At 40.2% G+C, this 15,066-nt stretch overlaps 2 protein-coding genes across 2 annotated transcripts; one reads left to right on the top strand and one right to left on the bottom strand.

Annotated features, from left to right (window-relative positions):
• Positions 1–1,154: 1,154 nt before the first annotated feature.
• nsa2 (NSA2 ribosome biogenesis homolog (S. cerevisiae)) lies at positions 1,155–4,439 on the bottom strand. Its single transcript, XM_050053722.1, has 6 exons — positions 4,285–4,439; positions 3,273–3,460; positions 3,037–3,187; positions 2,676–2,855; positions 2,343–2,535; positions 1,155–1,455 (listed from the first exon to the last, which is right to left on the bottom strand). The coding sequence occupies exons 1-6, from the start codon at positions 4,285–4,287 to the stop codon at positions 1,388–1,390; spliced, it is 783 nt and encodes a 260-aa protein (XP_049909679.1). The 5' UTR covers positions 4,288–4,439; the 3' UTR covers positions 1,155–1,387.
• Positions 4,440–4,596: 157 nt separating this feature from the next.
• gfm2 (GTP dependent ribosome recycling factor mitochondrial 2) lies at positions 4,597–15,025 on the top strand. Its single transcript, XM_050053715.1, has 20 exons — positions 4,597–4,970; positions 5,061–5,145; positions 7,316–7,361; positions 7,455–7,552; positions 7,659–7,784; positions 7,905–7,993; positions 8,101–8,189; positions 8,282–8,342; positions 8,505–8,693; positions 8,789–8,869; positions 8,963–9,111; positions 11,150–11,290; positions 11,371–11,470; positions 11,553–11,742; positions 11,826–11,902; positions 11,982–12,120; positions 13,951–14,133; positions 14,234–14,349; positions 14,428–14,610; positions 14,707–15,025. Exons 1-20 carry the CDS (start codon positions 4,962–4,964, stop codon positions 14,833–14,835), a joined length of 2,280 nt encoding a protein of 759 aa, XP_049909672.1. The 5' UTR covers positions 4,597–4,961; the 3' UTR covers positions 14,836–15,025.
• The last annotated feature ends 41 nt before the right edge of the window (positions 15,026–15,066 follow it).

Below are 15,066 nucleotides of genomic sequence, written 5' to 3' on the forward strand. Positions count from 1 at the left end.
TTTAAAGAAAGCTAGACAGCCAGTGTCTGTGAACAGACAAGCTAAATAAGCAGCACACCAGTGTGATGCTCATGCTTCTGTTTGTGTCACGTAATGTACCAAACTAATTGAATTCCACAAGCATTTCTCTTCCCTTTAAACTGAAATCATTCAGATCTGGTTCTCCTCCATTCACTAAATGTGATGGATGAACATCCCCCTGAAGTGGCAGCTTGAAATCTTGGACTAAAATAGGGGTTATGTAATAATCAAATAGCTTGCAAAACACTACTGAGCAAAGTGCAACGTCAGGCCTGAGGCTAAAACAAAGAAGAGAAAGAAACAGTAATGACACGTGTGGTACTTGTCAGTGGATGTTGCAGGTGGGCAGGGTTGCAATGAAGGCATGAGGCTCTAATTTACTGTATGACGCTTCTTTTTATACCAGCTGTACCTCTACTATATAACTTGTACAAGGATGGATGGGCAGTACTGTTTTGTTGGTGCATATTTACTGCACCTGGAAAGCCCTCACATTGAAACGCATTCATTGTAGTTCATAAATGTGCATAGTTAAAAGTGTAGTGCACCCAAAAATAAATGACATGGTCAGGGGCCATGTCTGATGCCTGTTGCCCAGATCTGTAGACTGTTTGGTTCTGATGAGATTTATCCTGCTGCTCTGGATGTCCTGTGTTATTAGAAGCTACAAACTCATTGTAAGGTGCTTCCTGCTCTTTTCTCCCTCAAACAACACAGCAAAGTGCACACAATGACACAGGAAGGAAGAGGCAAAAGCTTGTTTTGAGAGACAAGTGCAGTTTCGCTTCTTGTGTGAGCTGTGACTTTCTATGAAAAATTACAGTAAACATTTAAGATGATTACAGTAATACTGTTGTACTGTTTTTCTGCCGACCACTCTGTTAAGCATGCAACTGTTCTTATGAAACAGGCTAAATTATATGCTGAGCATTTTTCAAATGTCTTGACCAAATGTAATAGCTGTGTTACCACTCAGATCTCTGCTTTATGTGTTGAGTCTGTGTTCCTGAACATAAATGAATGGATGTTATTAAACCAATAATACATAAGCTATGCGTTCACATTATATAGCAGTTTAATCCTGGTTAACTTTATTATGATCTTACAGGTAAGCAAAGATAAAAGTCCAGACATCTGGTGTCATATCAAGTTTATTTAAATCACATTTCACAAAGTAATAGCCCCATGTGTGTCTTCAGATACAAAAACTGTTGTGTTGCCAAGAGCAGCATCAGTGATCTTCCTGACACTCCTGTGATTTGAAGCTCATTCGTTGCTTGTTGTATCCTCCTGTTCTTTGTTGCAATCAATACTCCTCGTGGACATTTAGAGTTATCAGGCACAGTCTGTATAAAGGTCAAGAGTCTTATACCAGCAGGACTGCATTAATGCAGCCATCGTTCTCTGGGTTATTTGTCACCTGAGCATATTTACCTGGGGAGTAAAGGAAATATTTTAGTTAGACTTTTATCACATATAACACATATCTAGTGCTTGCACAGATGTTTATGAATTATTTACCACAATGGGAGATAGACACATTACTGTACTGCAATGTAAATTAGGGCTGGGTATTGGTATTCGATACCTTTAAGGCAGGGGTGTCCAAACTTTTTTAATAAGGGCCAGATTAGATAATGTGAAAATACCAAGGGGCAAGTTGCTTCTCTCCCCATATGATTAAAAAAAATCTGAATGGAGACAAAAGCAACGGTTTCATCTTTCAGTGAAAAGGTATTTAATTTTCCACTGCTTCTGAAAGCGACAGCCCTCGCTGTTGACTTAATGCTTCTTCGCTATGGCTTTACCTATCAAGACATGTCTGCTGTCAGGCAACCAATTGTTTGCTTGTTTACACCTAGCCCTTAAACAGTCCCAACAAACTCACACTGACAACTAACAGCTCAACTCTGTTGTTAAACCTGTTAATAACCAGTAATGTAACATTAGCCATGTGACACTAACAGTTAACTCTGTCAGTGTGTTTGTGCAGGCGGAATCACACAACTGCCCCTGACACGGTACTCAAACTCCCACAGCAGCAGCTAACGTAACAACCCATACAGTCTGTGGTGTGGTGTAGTTGAGTGCATTCGATGGAGTTGGCAGTTCAGTGGCCGAGATGCCACCAGAACATTTAAAAGTCTGACTACACTACACGCCATTCACATTGTGGGTATCAAATGAAGTACTCTATTGGTACTAGTTTTAATTTTAGGGTACTAGTATTGGTACCAGTATCATAATTTTTAAACAAAACCCAGCACAAATGTGAACACACTGATCAATGTATTTATGGATTCACACAGATGAGCACTCACCCCAGATAACCTTTCCTCCTTGTGTAACCAATCCCAGCTCGCTGACATTGACCTCTACGACAGTTCCTTTTGTGATTACCCCCAGAGAGGTATAGAGTGGTGAGGAGGGGTTCTTCTTCACTCCAAGGATGGGCAGACAGAATGTGGCCTTCAGCTCTGGATGTGTGACATGAGCCTTCTTAAAACGCAAGCCCTGAAGTAGAATACAGAAAAAGAGGTCAATTAGGAGACAGACCCTTATTCAAAACAGAAATGCACCTATTACATTAAGCCTGGATGCATGTGAAGAAGCAGTGTTCAGTTTAGTTCAAGTGCAGAAGGACATCATCTTACCATGGGTCTGATGAAACGCTCATATTTGGGAGGTTTACGGGTGAAGCCGTCGCCGACGAAGCAAACTTTGGTGACCATTCTCTTCCAGGCTTTCTTTTGTCTCTTTCCAGTTTTGATGACTTTAAGAACTTCTGTCTCTCCCTGGGCACGCACCTTGGGCAAGGGCACTTCCCATTTGCCCTACAGAAAACATTACACATTTGCTGTTTAAAACCAAACACGTTATTTCCACACATATCATTAACGTAAATTAACAAAAAAGTATGTTTTGCATAAAAGCAGGAGATCTTGACAGCGGCATTCTACTTGACAACCTCAGAAAAAAGTGGAAGCTGACGAGCAGATTACATCTGGTACTTACAGCCTTCTCTTTCCTCTTCTGTTTGATCATGTTGGAGAGGACCTTAGCACGGGACTGTCCCTCTCTGTCCAACAGGTAGGCTGGCACTGCTCCCTCTGGGGTCTTGTCATCGTTCTTCTGCTTGGTCTTCCTCTGTTCATGCATTTTGATGCTGCAAAGAGAAAAGTCAGAGTTGTTTGACTATTTATTGGGATTTATTCTTAAGGGTCTGCACAATTTTCTCCTTCTATACTCACGTCTTCTTCATCTGGATCTTCTCTGCATGTCTCTGTTTGTGGTACAGTTTGGCCTTCAACCCAATCAGCTTCCTGGCTTTGTGGGACCGCTCATGGGCCTCACGGCTCTCCTTCTTCCTTTTCTTTTCATGGTGGTCCAGGCGGTAGCCATGCCGCTTGCGGTGTAACTCAATGTGCTCGTTCTGAGGCTGCAAAAGAAACAACAAAGCCATTTAATTCAACTTGATTATGCTGTATAGTAAATGTTCATGGTTGTCTTGGAGCAGAAATCTAGTTTCTAGTTTAAACTAAAAACTGCAGCACAGAGGACATCATATAGATACTATATGACACAACAGCCTCCTTGATTGGTGGACGTTTGACAAAGTTTGAGTCAGGCTATATTTCCAAATTTTACATTTCACATTTTACTGGTCTTATGTAGCAAACAGAACACCCACAGTGGCCCTTACATTAATATTACAGGGTTTCATTATTTAAGCTGGTGCATTCCTAATAGCCAAAAATGTATATAGAGCTAATGTAGTAGTTACTTGTTTGACAACATTTCTCCAGTGACAACATTTCACTTATTTTTCTAGTAACAAATGCGTAATATTCTCTGGATCCAGTGATAATTTTATGCTGTTCTCTGTTTTATATCATTCACAGTTTAAGACATTTGGGTTTAGGGTTGCTTTTTGGACAATCCAGCACTTTCAAATCGCCAGTTTAGACACTGAGATATCATATATTGGCAAATTAAGCAATAATGAAAATAATAATTAGTAAACAAGTCAGCGAGTAGTTGGTAAAATAGTGAGCGAATCCAACTTTATTGCTCATACACCTATTATGTCAACTACATTTATGTGAAGGGCGATGATTTCAATACGAAAACTCAAAACACCAGAGCAGAGCAGCACGTCACCCTGCCACATGTTAACAAATGCTAATGCTAGCACAACATGCTAACACCGTAGAAAGCCTGATAAAAGTCATATTGTAACATTAAAACCGGCTGTCTTCTTACCATTTTGTGTGTAAGGAGTTAGGTGTTACGGCGAATACGTCTCAGATGGTAGCAGTTGGTAAAGACGCAGATTATTTGGTGTTTTTCGCTTGGGGCTAGGGTCGTTTCGATGTTGTTTTCCCCGTAGCCGATACTTAGAGGAAGTACGTCATCCCGACGCAACGAGTTGTCCGTTGGTTTAATGTGAACGACTTACAAAAGTTTCCCTTGACACTGAGCCGCGTTAAAGACCAAATTTATGATTTTAAAAAATCGATATAATAACTAATGCACAGTTTTATGCACGTGTATTTGACTTATTTATTGTTAATATTGACGGAGCATATTTTATCTTCGTACCCGGAAATATAGGCCACACGCTTGTTTCTGGGGATGTATTATGGAGCTGTCCCTTATGAAAGCGTGACTTTTAACACCGTCGATTAGGTGTTTTGTAGGACATTTTAATGCCATTCTCTTGGATAAATTTAGTGTATATCTGCTGGGTTAAAACATAACCCTCCTTCTTTTTTATTGTCATGGTGCAGCCATCACAAGCCGGCTGACATCGCTCTGCTTGCTGCTGTAATGTTGCTGCACTATGGTTCGTCTACAGCTCAGGTTGACTATGAGGAAAAAGCTTGGAAGATAAACAGATATTAAAGATACATGTTGGAGCCTTTGGGACATTACACAGAATGATTTCGGTAAGATATACTTTGCCAAACTAAACGCTGTCGGTGATAAATTATTTTAATATCACGTTGACTTCACAACAGGCTGTTTTTCATTCACAGGGGAGGTATTTATTCACTGCTGGCCTCCAGTGCTGCAGATGTAGAGTCAGCTGGCATGTTAAAAGACATTACAGCTTTCTTCCAGGTACGTTGTTTTCACAAGTAGATCCGTTATAAATAATGGTGGAAGAAGTAAAGTCTTCACATCCTTTAGGGGCTATACTTAACTGATCAGAGGAGAGGAGTGCCTGGGGTGTGACTTTGTTTTGGATAATGCATGCCCTCCACCATGAATTACCAAATTTCCTTAATAGGCACACCAAATTCAGGTACTGGAGCCAGTGCAACGAGCGAATAGCACAGGAGTGAGAGTCATCACAAAAAAACTGCTAATGTCTTTAACAAAATTCAAATCCTCCTCAAAAATAACTTGTCGGAAATTTGAAACGTTGACAATCATCTCTGTTGTTACAGATTCTGGCTATGATAAAGAAAACATGGCTGTCAAACTTGCCAGAGGGATTTGGGGGTTCGTAGGGTATTAAAAAGAAATTAAAAAAAAAAAAAAAAGAAGAAAAATTTAAAGTTGTATGAGCAAAACAAAAAACCCACAAGTCTCTTCCCCCGCTTAAAAAAGTATTTGACATGCCTCCCTGTTTTGCGTCACCCCCTCACTTCTCATAAGCAATAAACAGTCCCATACTACAGTAAAAAATAGCAATCCCACACTGTGAAAATATTCCACCACATGTAAAAGTCCTGCATTTAAACTATTACTAAAGTAATGTAAGTATTATCAGCAAAATTTACATAAAGTATTACAAGCTTAACTACTCACTGTGCAGTAAAATATGCCCTGTTAGTGTTTTACTATTATATCTTATTACTGCTGCATTTTTACTGCTGTGGCTGTTTAAGATCGTGTTTATTTTAATTGCATTATATACTGTTGGGTAGTTTAATCTACATCAGTGCATCATATTCTATGAAATCGTCACATGTTTGTAGTGTCGCCTTTCCGTGAGAACCTTGTATTTAAAAAAATAAAAAATAAAATCACCTTTTTGGTGTCAGAAAAACAGCCCTGTTTTCAGCTTTGTGACAACGTATTTTCCAGCTGATCCAAGAGGGTTTTTAAAGATTTTTTTTTTTTTTTTTTTTTTGCGTAAAAAGGAGGAGAATTTTCTCAACGTATAAAGGAAAAACATTGAATTTTGAGATCACTCAGTCTTGAGAATTGGGATAAAACTTTTTCTTTTTTTTTTTAGATTTTTACTCTTCAATTAGCCTGGGAAATTATATTTAAAAGATCAAAGTCTTGACTATTAAACCATGTAATCGGCCTAATGATTGAATTTTTTCTCGAACACCATACTTGATGGATGTCAGAGGTAAGATCTGGTGGAGTTAATGTCTTAAAGTTGACAGAAAGTATTTATTAATTTTACTGCAGTTGTAATGAGGCCATTTTATTTTGCTAAGAGTTCTCTTAATGTAAAGCAAAATAGTAATTTTTAAGCCATAATTCTTATTTTGTTTTGATTTAGAAGGGCTATGGAGTTGACCTGTTGTAGTTTAGACACACCCACAAGCAATATTATTTAATGAAATTATCAAGAATAGAGAGCTTATTTGTACGTGATCAGAATTCCCACTTTTTTGGAAACCAGGAAGTGAGACAGGAGTCCTTGTGATATAGCTAACTCCTTTTATGCCTGATTAAAGGATGTTTTTGTAGAAATTTGACAGAGCTGATGAAAATCTGGGACAAATCTCTACAGAGCCAACATTTGTACAATACATATATTTTAAAACAAAGATGATTATAGCAGTACACTGTTACACCAATCAGTACGTACTGTTAGTTTTAGATTTTAAAGGCCTTAACAGTAAAAGTAAATAAGTTTAAAAGAAAAAAAGAAAGCAGATCAAAATATTGTACAAATCATATTATTTAATATATATCAGTCCTTTAAAAATAATGTTTCACCCCAGAAACAGAATTAGTGTGATGACAAGTTGAAATTTTATGGGTTATTTTTTAATTGTCCCAATTTTCAAGAACAGGTGAGATACATTGTTTTACTGGACAGGAAGGGTAAGAAAAATTGTAATCTGAAAAGTAACTCGTACCTACAGCTACCGATATCTGCCTCTGAGATGTTACATTTACACATTTATATACATTTGTATAATAATAAATATCATTATTTTATGCTTAAATACAGCACTTAATTAAATGTACATAATTACATTCCACCAGTAGCATCAGTGATTCAGATCATCATGATTCTACTTCTTGTTCACTGTCATAGATGATGTCAAATCACTGCGAGCTGTGGCCAACCCGGATATATCCAAGTAAGTTCATTTCATTCTGCAGTCAGTTCTTTTGAATGCTCTTCAGATTCAGCTGTGTTCTGAGCCCCATGTTACCTTTGTGCTCTGCATCAGGATCCGAAACATCGGCATTATGGCCCACATCGACGCAGGAAAGACAACAACCACAGAAAGGATGCTTTATTACTCAGGATATACGAGAGCACTAGGAGGTGAGTAGGACAGTAAAAAGACGTGGGCATTGTTAATTCTCAATTACTCGTGGATTAACTGTTTATGTCTGTCTCTTTTTTCTGTCTGTTAATCTGTTGCTCTCAGATGTGGACGACGGGGATACAGTCACAGATTTTATGGCTCAAGAGAGGGAGCGTGGCATCACCATACAGTCGGCAGCAGTCACATTTGATTGGAAAACTCATAGAATAAACCTCATAGACACACCAGGTAGAAATAACATCCTTGTGAAAATAAAATAGACCAATGGAAATGAGAAGGAGCAGTCACACTAATATATGTGTGTGTGTGTGTGTGTGTGTGTGTGTGTGTGTGTGTGTTCGATCACAGGACATGTTGACTTCACTCTGGAGGTAGAGCGTGCGCTGCGTGTTCTTGACGGGGCTGTTGCAGTGATCGATGCTTCTGCCGGTGTTGAGGTTCGCTTTTAAACAGCTTCCTGTTTTTCCATTTAATATTTCCTTGTGTCAAATAATTGGGCGCACTCTGATCACAGTCGCTTCTGTTGCCTCGAAAACACCAACAGGCTCAGACTCTGACTGTGTGGAGACAAGCGGAGAAGCACCATGTTCCCTGTGTTTGTTTCTTGAATAAAATGGATAAGCCTGCAGCAAAGTGAGTGACTATTAATCAGTGTAACAGTTTGACCATATACACGTTTTTTTCCACAAAATTTAACTGGAACTGTCTTTCTTTTTTTCCCTCAGCTTAAGTTTTTCCCTTGACAGCATAAGGCAGAAGTTAAAAGCCAATCCAGTTCTCCTGCAGGTAGGCCTTTAGAAAAACACAGCAACCATTACATGTCATTAAAGGAATACTTCACCGAAAATCGAAAAAGAAGCTAAACAGAAAAAGTGTACCTAAAAACCATAATGGGATTATGTCCCTGTATAATGTAGTTGCCTCATGAAGAACCATCCTGTTTCCCAGATTCCTGTCGGCAGTGGCAAAAACTTCTCAGGTGTGGTTGACTTGTTAACCAACCAGAAGCTGATATGGAACCTAAAATCTTTGAGAGATGATGATGGACGAATGTTTGAGAGCAAACCTCTCGACCAGTCGGACGAGCCAGAGCTGCTGCAGCAGGTCAATGAGGCGAGGACAGCTTTAATAGAGCAGGTACATGTCAGAACTTTTACAACAATATTGACCATTTGAAATGATGAAGTGCTCCAGATGTCTTTTCCAGTTAATATTTCTGTTGTCAATCACAGGTTGCTGATCTAGATGATGAGTTTGCTGAAGTGTTGCTGACTGATTATAGTGACAATTTCGATGCTGTGCCCTCCAGCAAAGTAAGCGTTGTATTGCATGGTATCCCATCGTAAGCCTGTAGAGCAGCACAGTTACTTGTGAACACAGATTAAATGGTGCTGATGTGTCTCCAGCTGCAGGAGGCTGTGCGGCGGGTGACTCTGGCCCGTAAAGGTGTCCCGGTGCTCTGTGGGAGCTCTCTGAGAAACAGAGGTGTTCAGCCTCTTCTAGATGCCATCACCGCCTACCTGCCTGCCCCCAATGAACGACACCATGACCTAGTGTGAGTGAATTCATTAACCTATAACTAACTCAGACCTGAGCCGCTGTGACACCCAGTTAAAGGGCCATTCCAGCATTTTTCTGACCAGGCTCTGTGTATCAATAATGTTTCTTCAATGATTTTGTCACATTATTCTTGGCCTTTTTCATCTTTACACATATTTGTTTTCCAAAAGAAGTACTGAAACAACCACAGCTGTGTGACCCTACCACTTGAGAGGGTGACAATCTTAAAGGGACAGTTCACCCCAAAATTAAAAAAAAAAAAACAACATTTTTTTCCCTCCTACCTCTAGTCTTATTTATCAATTTAGATTGTTTTGGTGTGAGTTGCAGAGCGTCGGTTATAAGGGCTGTAGAGATGTCTGCCTTCTCTCCAGTGTAATGGAACTAGATGTCACTCTGCTTGTGGTGCTCAAAGCATAAATAAAAATACATTTAAAAACTCAACAGCAATGTCTCTTTCTAGAAACCATGACCCGCTTACTCAGGACAGTTACACAGACCTTGTTGTGGGCAGTTTCATGTAGAAACTGCCCACAACAAGGTCTGCAGTTAAGTTAAGTCAGGCTTTATTTTCTGCTTCAATTTAATCGTATGAACTGTTGGAGAGCAAATAATCTTTTGATGTCTCTTCACAGCGTTGGAGTTGAATTTAACCACAGAGACAGCTATTGCTAGGAAGTTTTACTTTTGAGAGTAAAATACACAAATTAAAGCAGCAATAAGAGGAGGTTAAGACACTTGTCTATCTTTTTTACAAGTGTTATTAAAATGATGACAAAAATGTATAACTGTGGCCCTGAGAGCTCAGTGTGCTGCAAATACAGAAAATTCAACCAAATACAGACACGTGCAGCAAAGAGCAGAGACAACAATGGAAACTGTGTCCTTGGGACACTAAAAAGCGATGGACATTGCCCACTTGTTGTTGCCGTGGATTTTGGTTTATGAATTTTTTTAAGTTGGCTATTTGTTAGTGGTGCTAGAAAATGAGCTTAAATGCAGTTACACATTTTTGGTTTATTTTAACATTGTGATGGCATGATTCAGATATTATTGTAGAAATCTGTTGTTAATCGAGTGTTAACCTTTTGATTATTTTTAGCCTGCCAATTTAAATATTGTGTCAAAATACACATAAGTATTTGTGACACAGGTTTATATTAGCTGGCTATAGTTACTCTCAGAATTGTCACCAAGTAATGTTTAAGGACAAAGATAAATTGCAGTTGTTTAATAATGTTTTAAACAAGTGTGTATTTCTGTAATGAAAGAATGGGCAGCAGATTCTTAATTGGTAACTGATGAACAAATGAAGGGAAGTGGTAGCTTTCATTTTATTAGTAGCAGCATAGCTAGACTTGGGCGGTATCTGTTTTTCATACCCTCCTGACATTTCACTGTGATATATGACATATCACAATATTTGTGTGAAAGAAAAAAAACATGACAAATTAGCTACTGATGACAGAAGTCATTGTAGCATGCATGTCAATGTCTAGCCTACAACGCTGCGTTTCATATGCACTTATCCTACATAGACAAGTCTTGCTGGGTTTAAAAACTCCTGCAACGTTATCCCCACCACGTCCACAGTCGCCATCTTGCTCAGGTCAGCTGTCTGTTCCACCAGCAGAGACTGACCTCTAGTGGCCCGTGTTGTTCACTACAATACATTGCCTTAATACAGCATCTCTGTATTAGTTCAATAGAAGCATCTGTATTTTTGACGATAATAAAATGACATCTTCGGTATTGCTAAACACCGCGATATACCGTAACGTAATACTCCCCAAGCATAATGATAGTTTGTTTCAAAATAATAAATTGTGTATATTGTGTTAGATTATTTCAATTTGCAGGCTAATAATGAGCAAGAGGCTAATGCTAGGTTAATTTCAGCCATGTGCATCACTTTTAGTGTCCCCTGGAAACGGCTCCTGCTTTTGTGTTTACTACTTACAGCACAAATCTGTAGGGCCACCGTATTTAAAGGCTGAAGTAAGTGACCAAAAGCTTTGTTCATCATCCCGCAGGCGGTGGTACAAGGACGACTTATGTGCTCTGGCCTTCAAAGTTGTCCATGACAAGCAGCGTGGCCCGCTGGTATTTCTCAGGATTTACTCTGGTACTCTGAAACCACAGACTGCTGTCCACAACATCAACAGGAACAGCATGTACGTACATTCCACTACAGTTATGACCCAGATCATTATTATTATATGTCAAAACTTTATTTGTTTGATATTGCCTGTAGTGAGAGGATGAGCAGGCTGCTGGTGCCGTTTGCTGATCAGCATGTAGAAATCCCCTCGATGACGGCGGGAAACATCGCTCTGACTGTTGGGCTGAAGCAGGTAGAGCATTGTGGATTATATATATATTTTTTGCTGTTTTTCCCCCCAAAAAGGGTATTTATGTTTTCCACTTTGACTCAAGACAGTCACAGGAGACACCATCGTTTCCTCAAAGGCTTCAGCAGCAGCTGCGGCCCGCAGAGCCCACAGTGATGGCGCAGAAGCAGGAAAGAAGCATGGGGAACGTGCCAGTGTGGTTCTGTCAGGGGTGGAGGTCCCTGATCCCGTTTTCTTCTGCACCATAGAACTGCCCACTATGGCCAAACAGGCTGGTCAGTGACACTGATTACAGTTTTACTACTGATGCTCCAGCAACCTTGTAGGTACTTACACGTAGTTCTTCTTTTCCTGACAGATCTTGAGAATGCATTGAACTGCCTTCAGAGAGAAGACCCCAGCCTTAAAGTCAGGGTCGACCCTGACTCTGGCCAGGTAATACCATCATTGGATTATCCAGGAGTCTGTTCAGACCATCTGTAAGAGTGAGTCTACTAATTGTCGCTATTTTCAGACCATTTTGTGTGGGATGGGAGAGCTGCACATCGAGATCATCCATGATCGGATCAGAAGAGAGTATGGCATTGAGACTCACCTTGGACCACTACAGGTGGCTTACAGGGAGTCCATTCTCCGTGAGGTCTCTACTACAGGTATAACAGAAAATAATAACTTAAAGGGTAACTTAAGAATTTTTTCAACCTGAAGCCTATGTTCTTATGTGTTTTTTTTATATGTGAATAATTAGAAATTGGTCCAGAATTGAGCAAGACCGCTGCAAATGGCAGCAGCGAAACAGGCTGCAACTTGGGGCAAGTTTCCACCTTCAATTTATGTCCACTAGGAATGCTTGTTTTTGCCACTGACAGGCTCAGATTATTTTTCTAAGAGTGTGACTATTTATTAAGAAAGTACCATACAGAGATAGACATTTCTGTTAAAGAGTAAGATCCTTTTTGTTTAACCAGAAGTAGCCCCTAAATTGCCATCGCCAAACCCACCAGACTCCATTTAAATAAAGAGTAATTTTATTATTGTAAAACACACTTCAGTCAAAGTCGACAGACACAACATAAAACTCACAAAAAATGTCTTGGTCCCTCTTTTCACTGTTTCAACAATCACCAACTCTGGTATGGTTGAAATAAACCCTTATTTCACTGAGTTAGATGTGAAAATATGCTGGCTCTATACATGCTAAAGTAGCTGTTTATTTAAATAAAGTCTGGTGGGTTTGGTGATGGTGATTTCATGGCTGTCTGGTTAAACAAAAAGGATTTTACTTATACAAAAAAGGTCTATCTCTGTAAGGATCATCTCCATAATGTTGTTAGACACTTGAAAAAATAATCTAAGTGTCAAAAACAAGCACTTTTAGTGGACATAAATAGACGGTGCACAAATGCCCCTAAAGGCCAAAACACACTGGCACCAAACACTGCACATCAAAGAATATGCCCCTATTATTTTTTATGTACAACCCTATAGTGGCAGTGGCTAGATGCGTGTCGACATTCCTGCATGTGCTGCCCTGCAGCACTTTATGCCACTGTCATATTTCCAGCCTCGCCAGCCCTGAATTAAATGCATTTTCCATCACTCACTCTCAGCTTGTACATACCAGCTCCCATAGCAGCTCTTTTTCCCTCCTCACCATTGATGCATAAAGAGAACTCTGTTGCTGTGTCTTGTTTATGACCAAGACTGGATGAGGAGAGACCCGTTGTTGAGGTTGACAAATATCCCGAGCTGTACGACCCACAAGTGTGTCATTATAAAGACAATGGCCAGAAAGATAGTGCCTGGCAAGTCATAACGCTGGAGACTGGCTCTTCAGGTGAGACATCATGTTTAATTAGGGAGTGTCAACACGTAAATTTTGGCTAATGCATAGGTGGAAGAAGTACAGAGCTTTCAGTAAAAGTAGTTATAACTTTGTATGGTTGTCTGTTGAGGAGCTGCAGCGTGTCGTGTCCCGTTTGTGCTAGGGGCGGCACTTGACGTGTGTCGCACGGTGCAGTGCTGGTGTGTTTTCAGCTTAAGTTGTTACATTGCATCCTGTTTCACCCCTGCCGTCTGCAGCACTCTTGCTCAACACTGGCCCAGTTTCAAAAACTGTCGCCTCCTTTGGTCATTTAGACGCAATAACATGGGAAAATAGGGTCCAGGTTGAAAAATATTGAAGTTACCCTTTAATTTTTGCATTAGGTTATAGTAGAGGGAGAAATAATTCTTTATCTATAGGCAGTCTCTCCTAGTCTGGTCCCTACTGTTAACCTGTTTATATTTTTAGTCTCCATACTGTTGATCTGATTTGGCATTTTATGTTATAGATGCATATATTTTGGATTTGCACCTCATCATTTCGGTGTCTCTGAAGTGCTGCACAGAAATCCCCAGGATAAATAAAGTTTTGTCTCTATCTACTGTTCACCCCCTTTTTTTGTTCATGTATGAATTAACCTGCTTATCTGATAATATAGATATGCTGGACCGTACTGTTGGGGAGAGACGACATGTTGTGCAGGTGCAGCTGGCTGTCGCACCTCTGGACATCTCTGCTGGTGGTTCATGTGAATTAGCTTTCACAGAGCAACTGAGGGGTCAGCTATCACCAGAAATAAAAGAGGCGGTGGAGAATGGAGTGCACAGCTCATATCATCAAGGTATCACTGAGTGAAACTGGTAAACCTGTGCCACTCTTGTTATATTGCCAGATGGTTTTATAAGTTGTAAGTCACACTCAATGTTTGCCTCCACCCTCAGGTCCATTGTTAGGATATCCTCTACAGGGTGTATCTACACTCATCCAAAGTGTCAACATGGAACCAGGAACATCTCCCGCCATGGTGTCTGCCTGTGTGTCCCGCTGCATGCTTAAGGTAAACCATTACAGGTTTCCGTATAACCGTAAACTACAGGATTATAAATAGGTACAACACAGTTGTGTTTGGATGCAGGCCCTGAGGCTAGCAGAGGGTCAGGTCCTGGAGCCAGTGATGTCCCTGGAGGTGACTGTGGAGGAGGAACGCCTCAGCTCTGTGCTAGGGGACTTGGCCCAAAGACGAGGAACCGTCCGAGACATCCAGAGTCGTCACGACAACAAGGTGCTGCTAGCAACTGTGCCCCTAGCTGAGATGATGGTGAGAGGACGTGCAGTTCAAACATTTGTCTGTAGTTTCTGGTTTAACAGGTCATCCTGATTATTGTTTACTATTCAAACCTGTTTCCTCCTAAAGGGCTATTCCACCATCCTGCGAACACTAACATCCGGCAGTGCCACCTTCTCCCTGGAGCTGGACACCTATGAGCATATGAGCCCTCAGGACCAGAGCACCCTCCTTAAAAGAACGGCTGGGCTGCTGTGATCCCCCGTTCTTAATGATGGCCTTGTGAAGAGAGGCATGGCTAGGGCCCAAACAGACTTTTTAAGGACTTAAAGTAAATATGAGACTGAGTAAGTAAAATGCTGTTTATCGTGTGAATACCCACTGCAGGGAAGAGGACAATAGTGTACCATGTTCTAAGCAAGATGCAAAATAAATTTATAGCTAAATATTTCATACCCTTGTTTGTTTTTTTAAATGAAACACGAGACA

This window comes from Epinephelus moara, chromosome 9, assembly GCF_006386435.1.
Source record: "Epinephelus moara isolate mb chromosome 9, YSFRI_EMoa_1.0, whole genome shotgun sequence".
NCBI classification, from domain to species: Eukaryota; Metazoa; Chordata; class Actinopteri; order Perciformes; family Serranidae; genus Epinephelus; species Epinephelus moara.

Excerpts from the sequence above, each read along its gene's own strand:
- nsa2 (XM_050053722.1), bottom strand. Across the intron at positions 2,856-3,036 it reads AGAAGAGGAAAGAGAAGGCT|GGCAAATGGGAAGTGCCCTT; the intron begins GTAAGTACCAGA and ends TGTTTTCTGTAG. Across the intron at positions 2,536-2,675 it reads AGCGTTTCATCAGACCCATG|GGCTTGCGTTTTAAGAAGGC; the intron begins GTAAGATGATGT and ends ATTCTACTTCAG.
- gfm2 (XM_050053715.1), top strand. Across the intron at positions 8,343-8,504 it reads CCAATCCAGTTCTCCTGCAG|ATTCCTGTCGGCAGTGGCAA; the intron begins GTAGGCCTTTAG and ends CCTGTTTCCCAG. Across the intron at positions 14,611-14,706 it reads TGCCCCTAGCTGAGATGATG|GGCTATTCCACCATCCTGCG; the intron begins GTGAGAGGACGT and ends TTCCTCCTAAAG.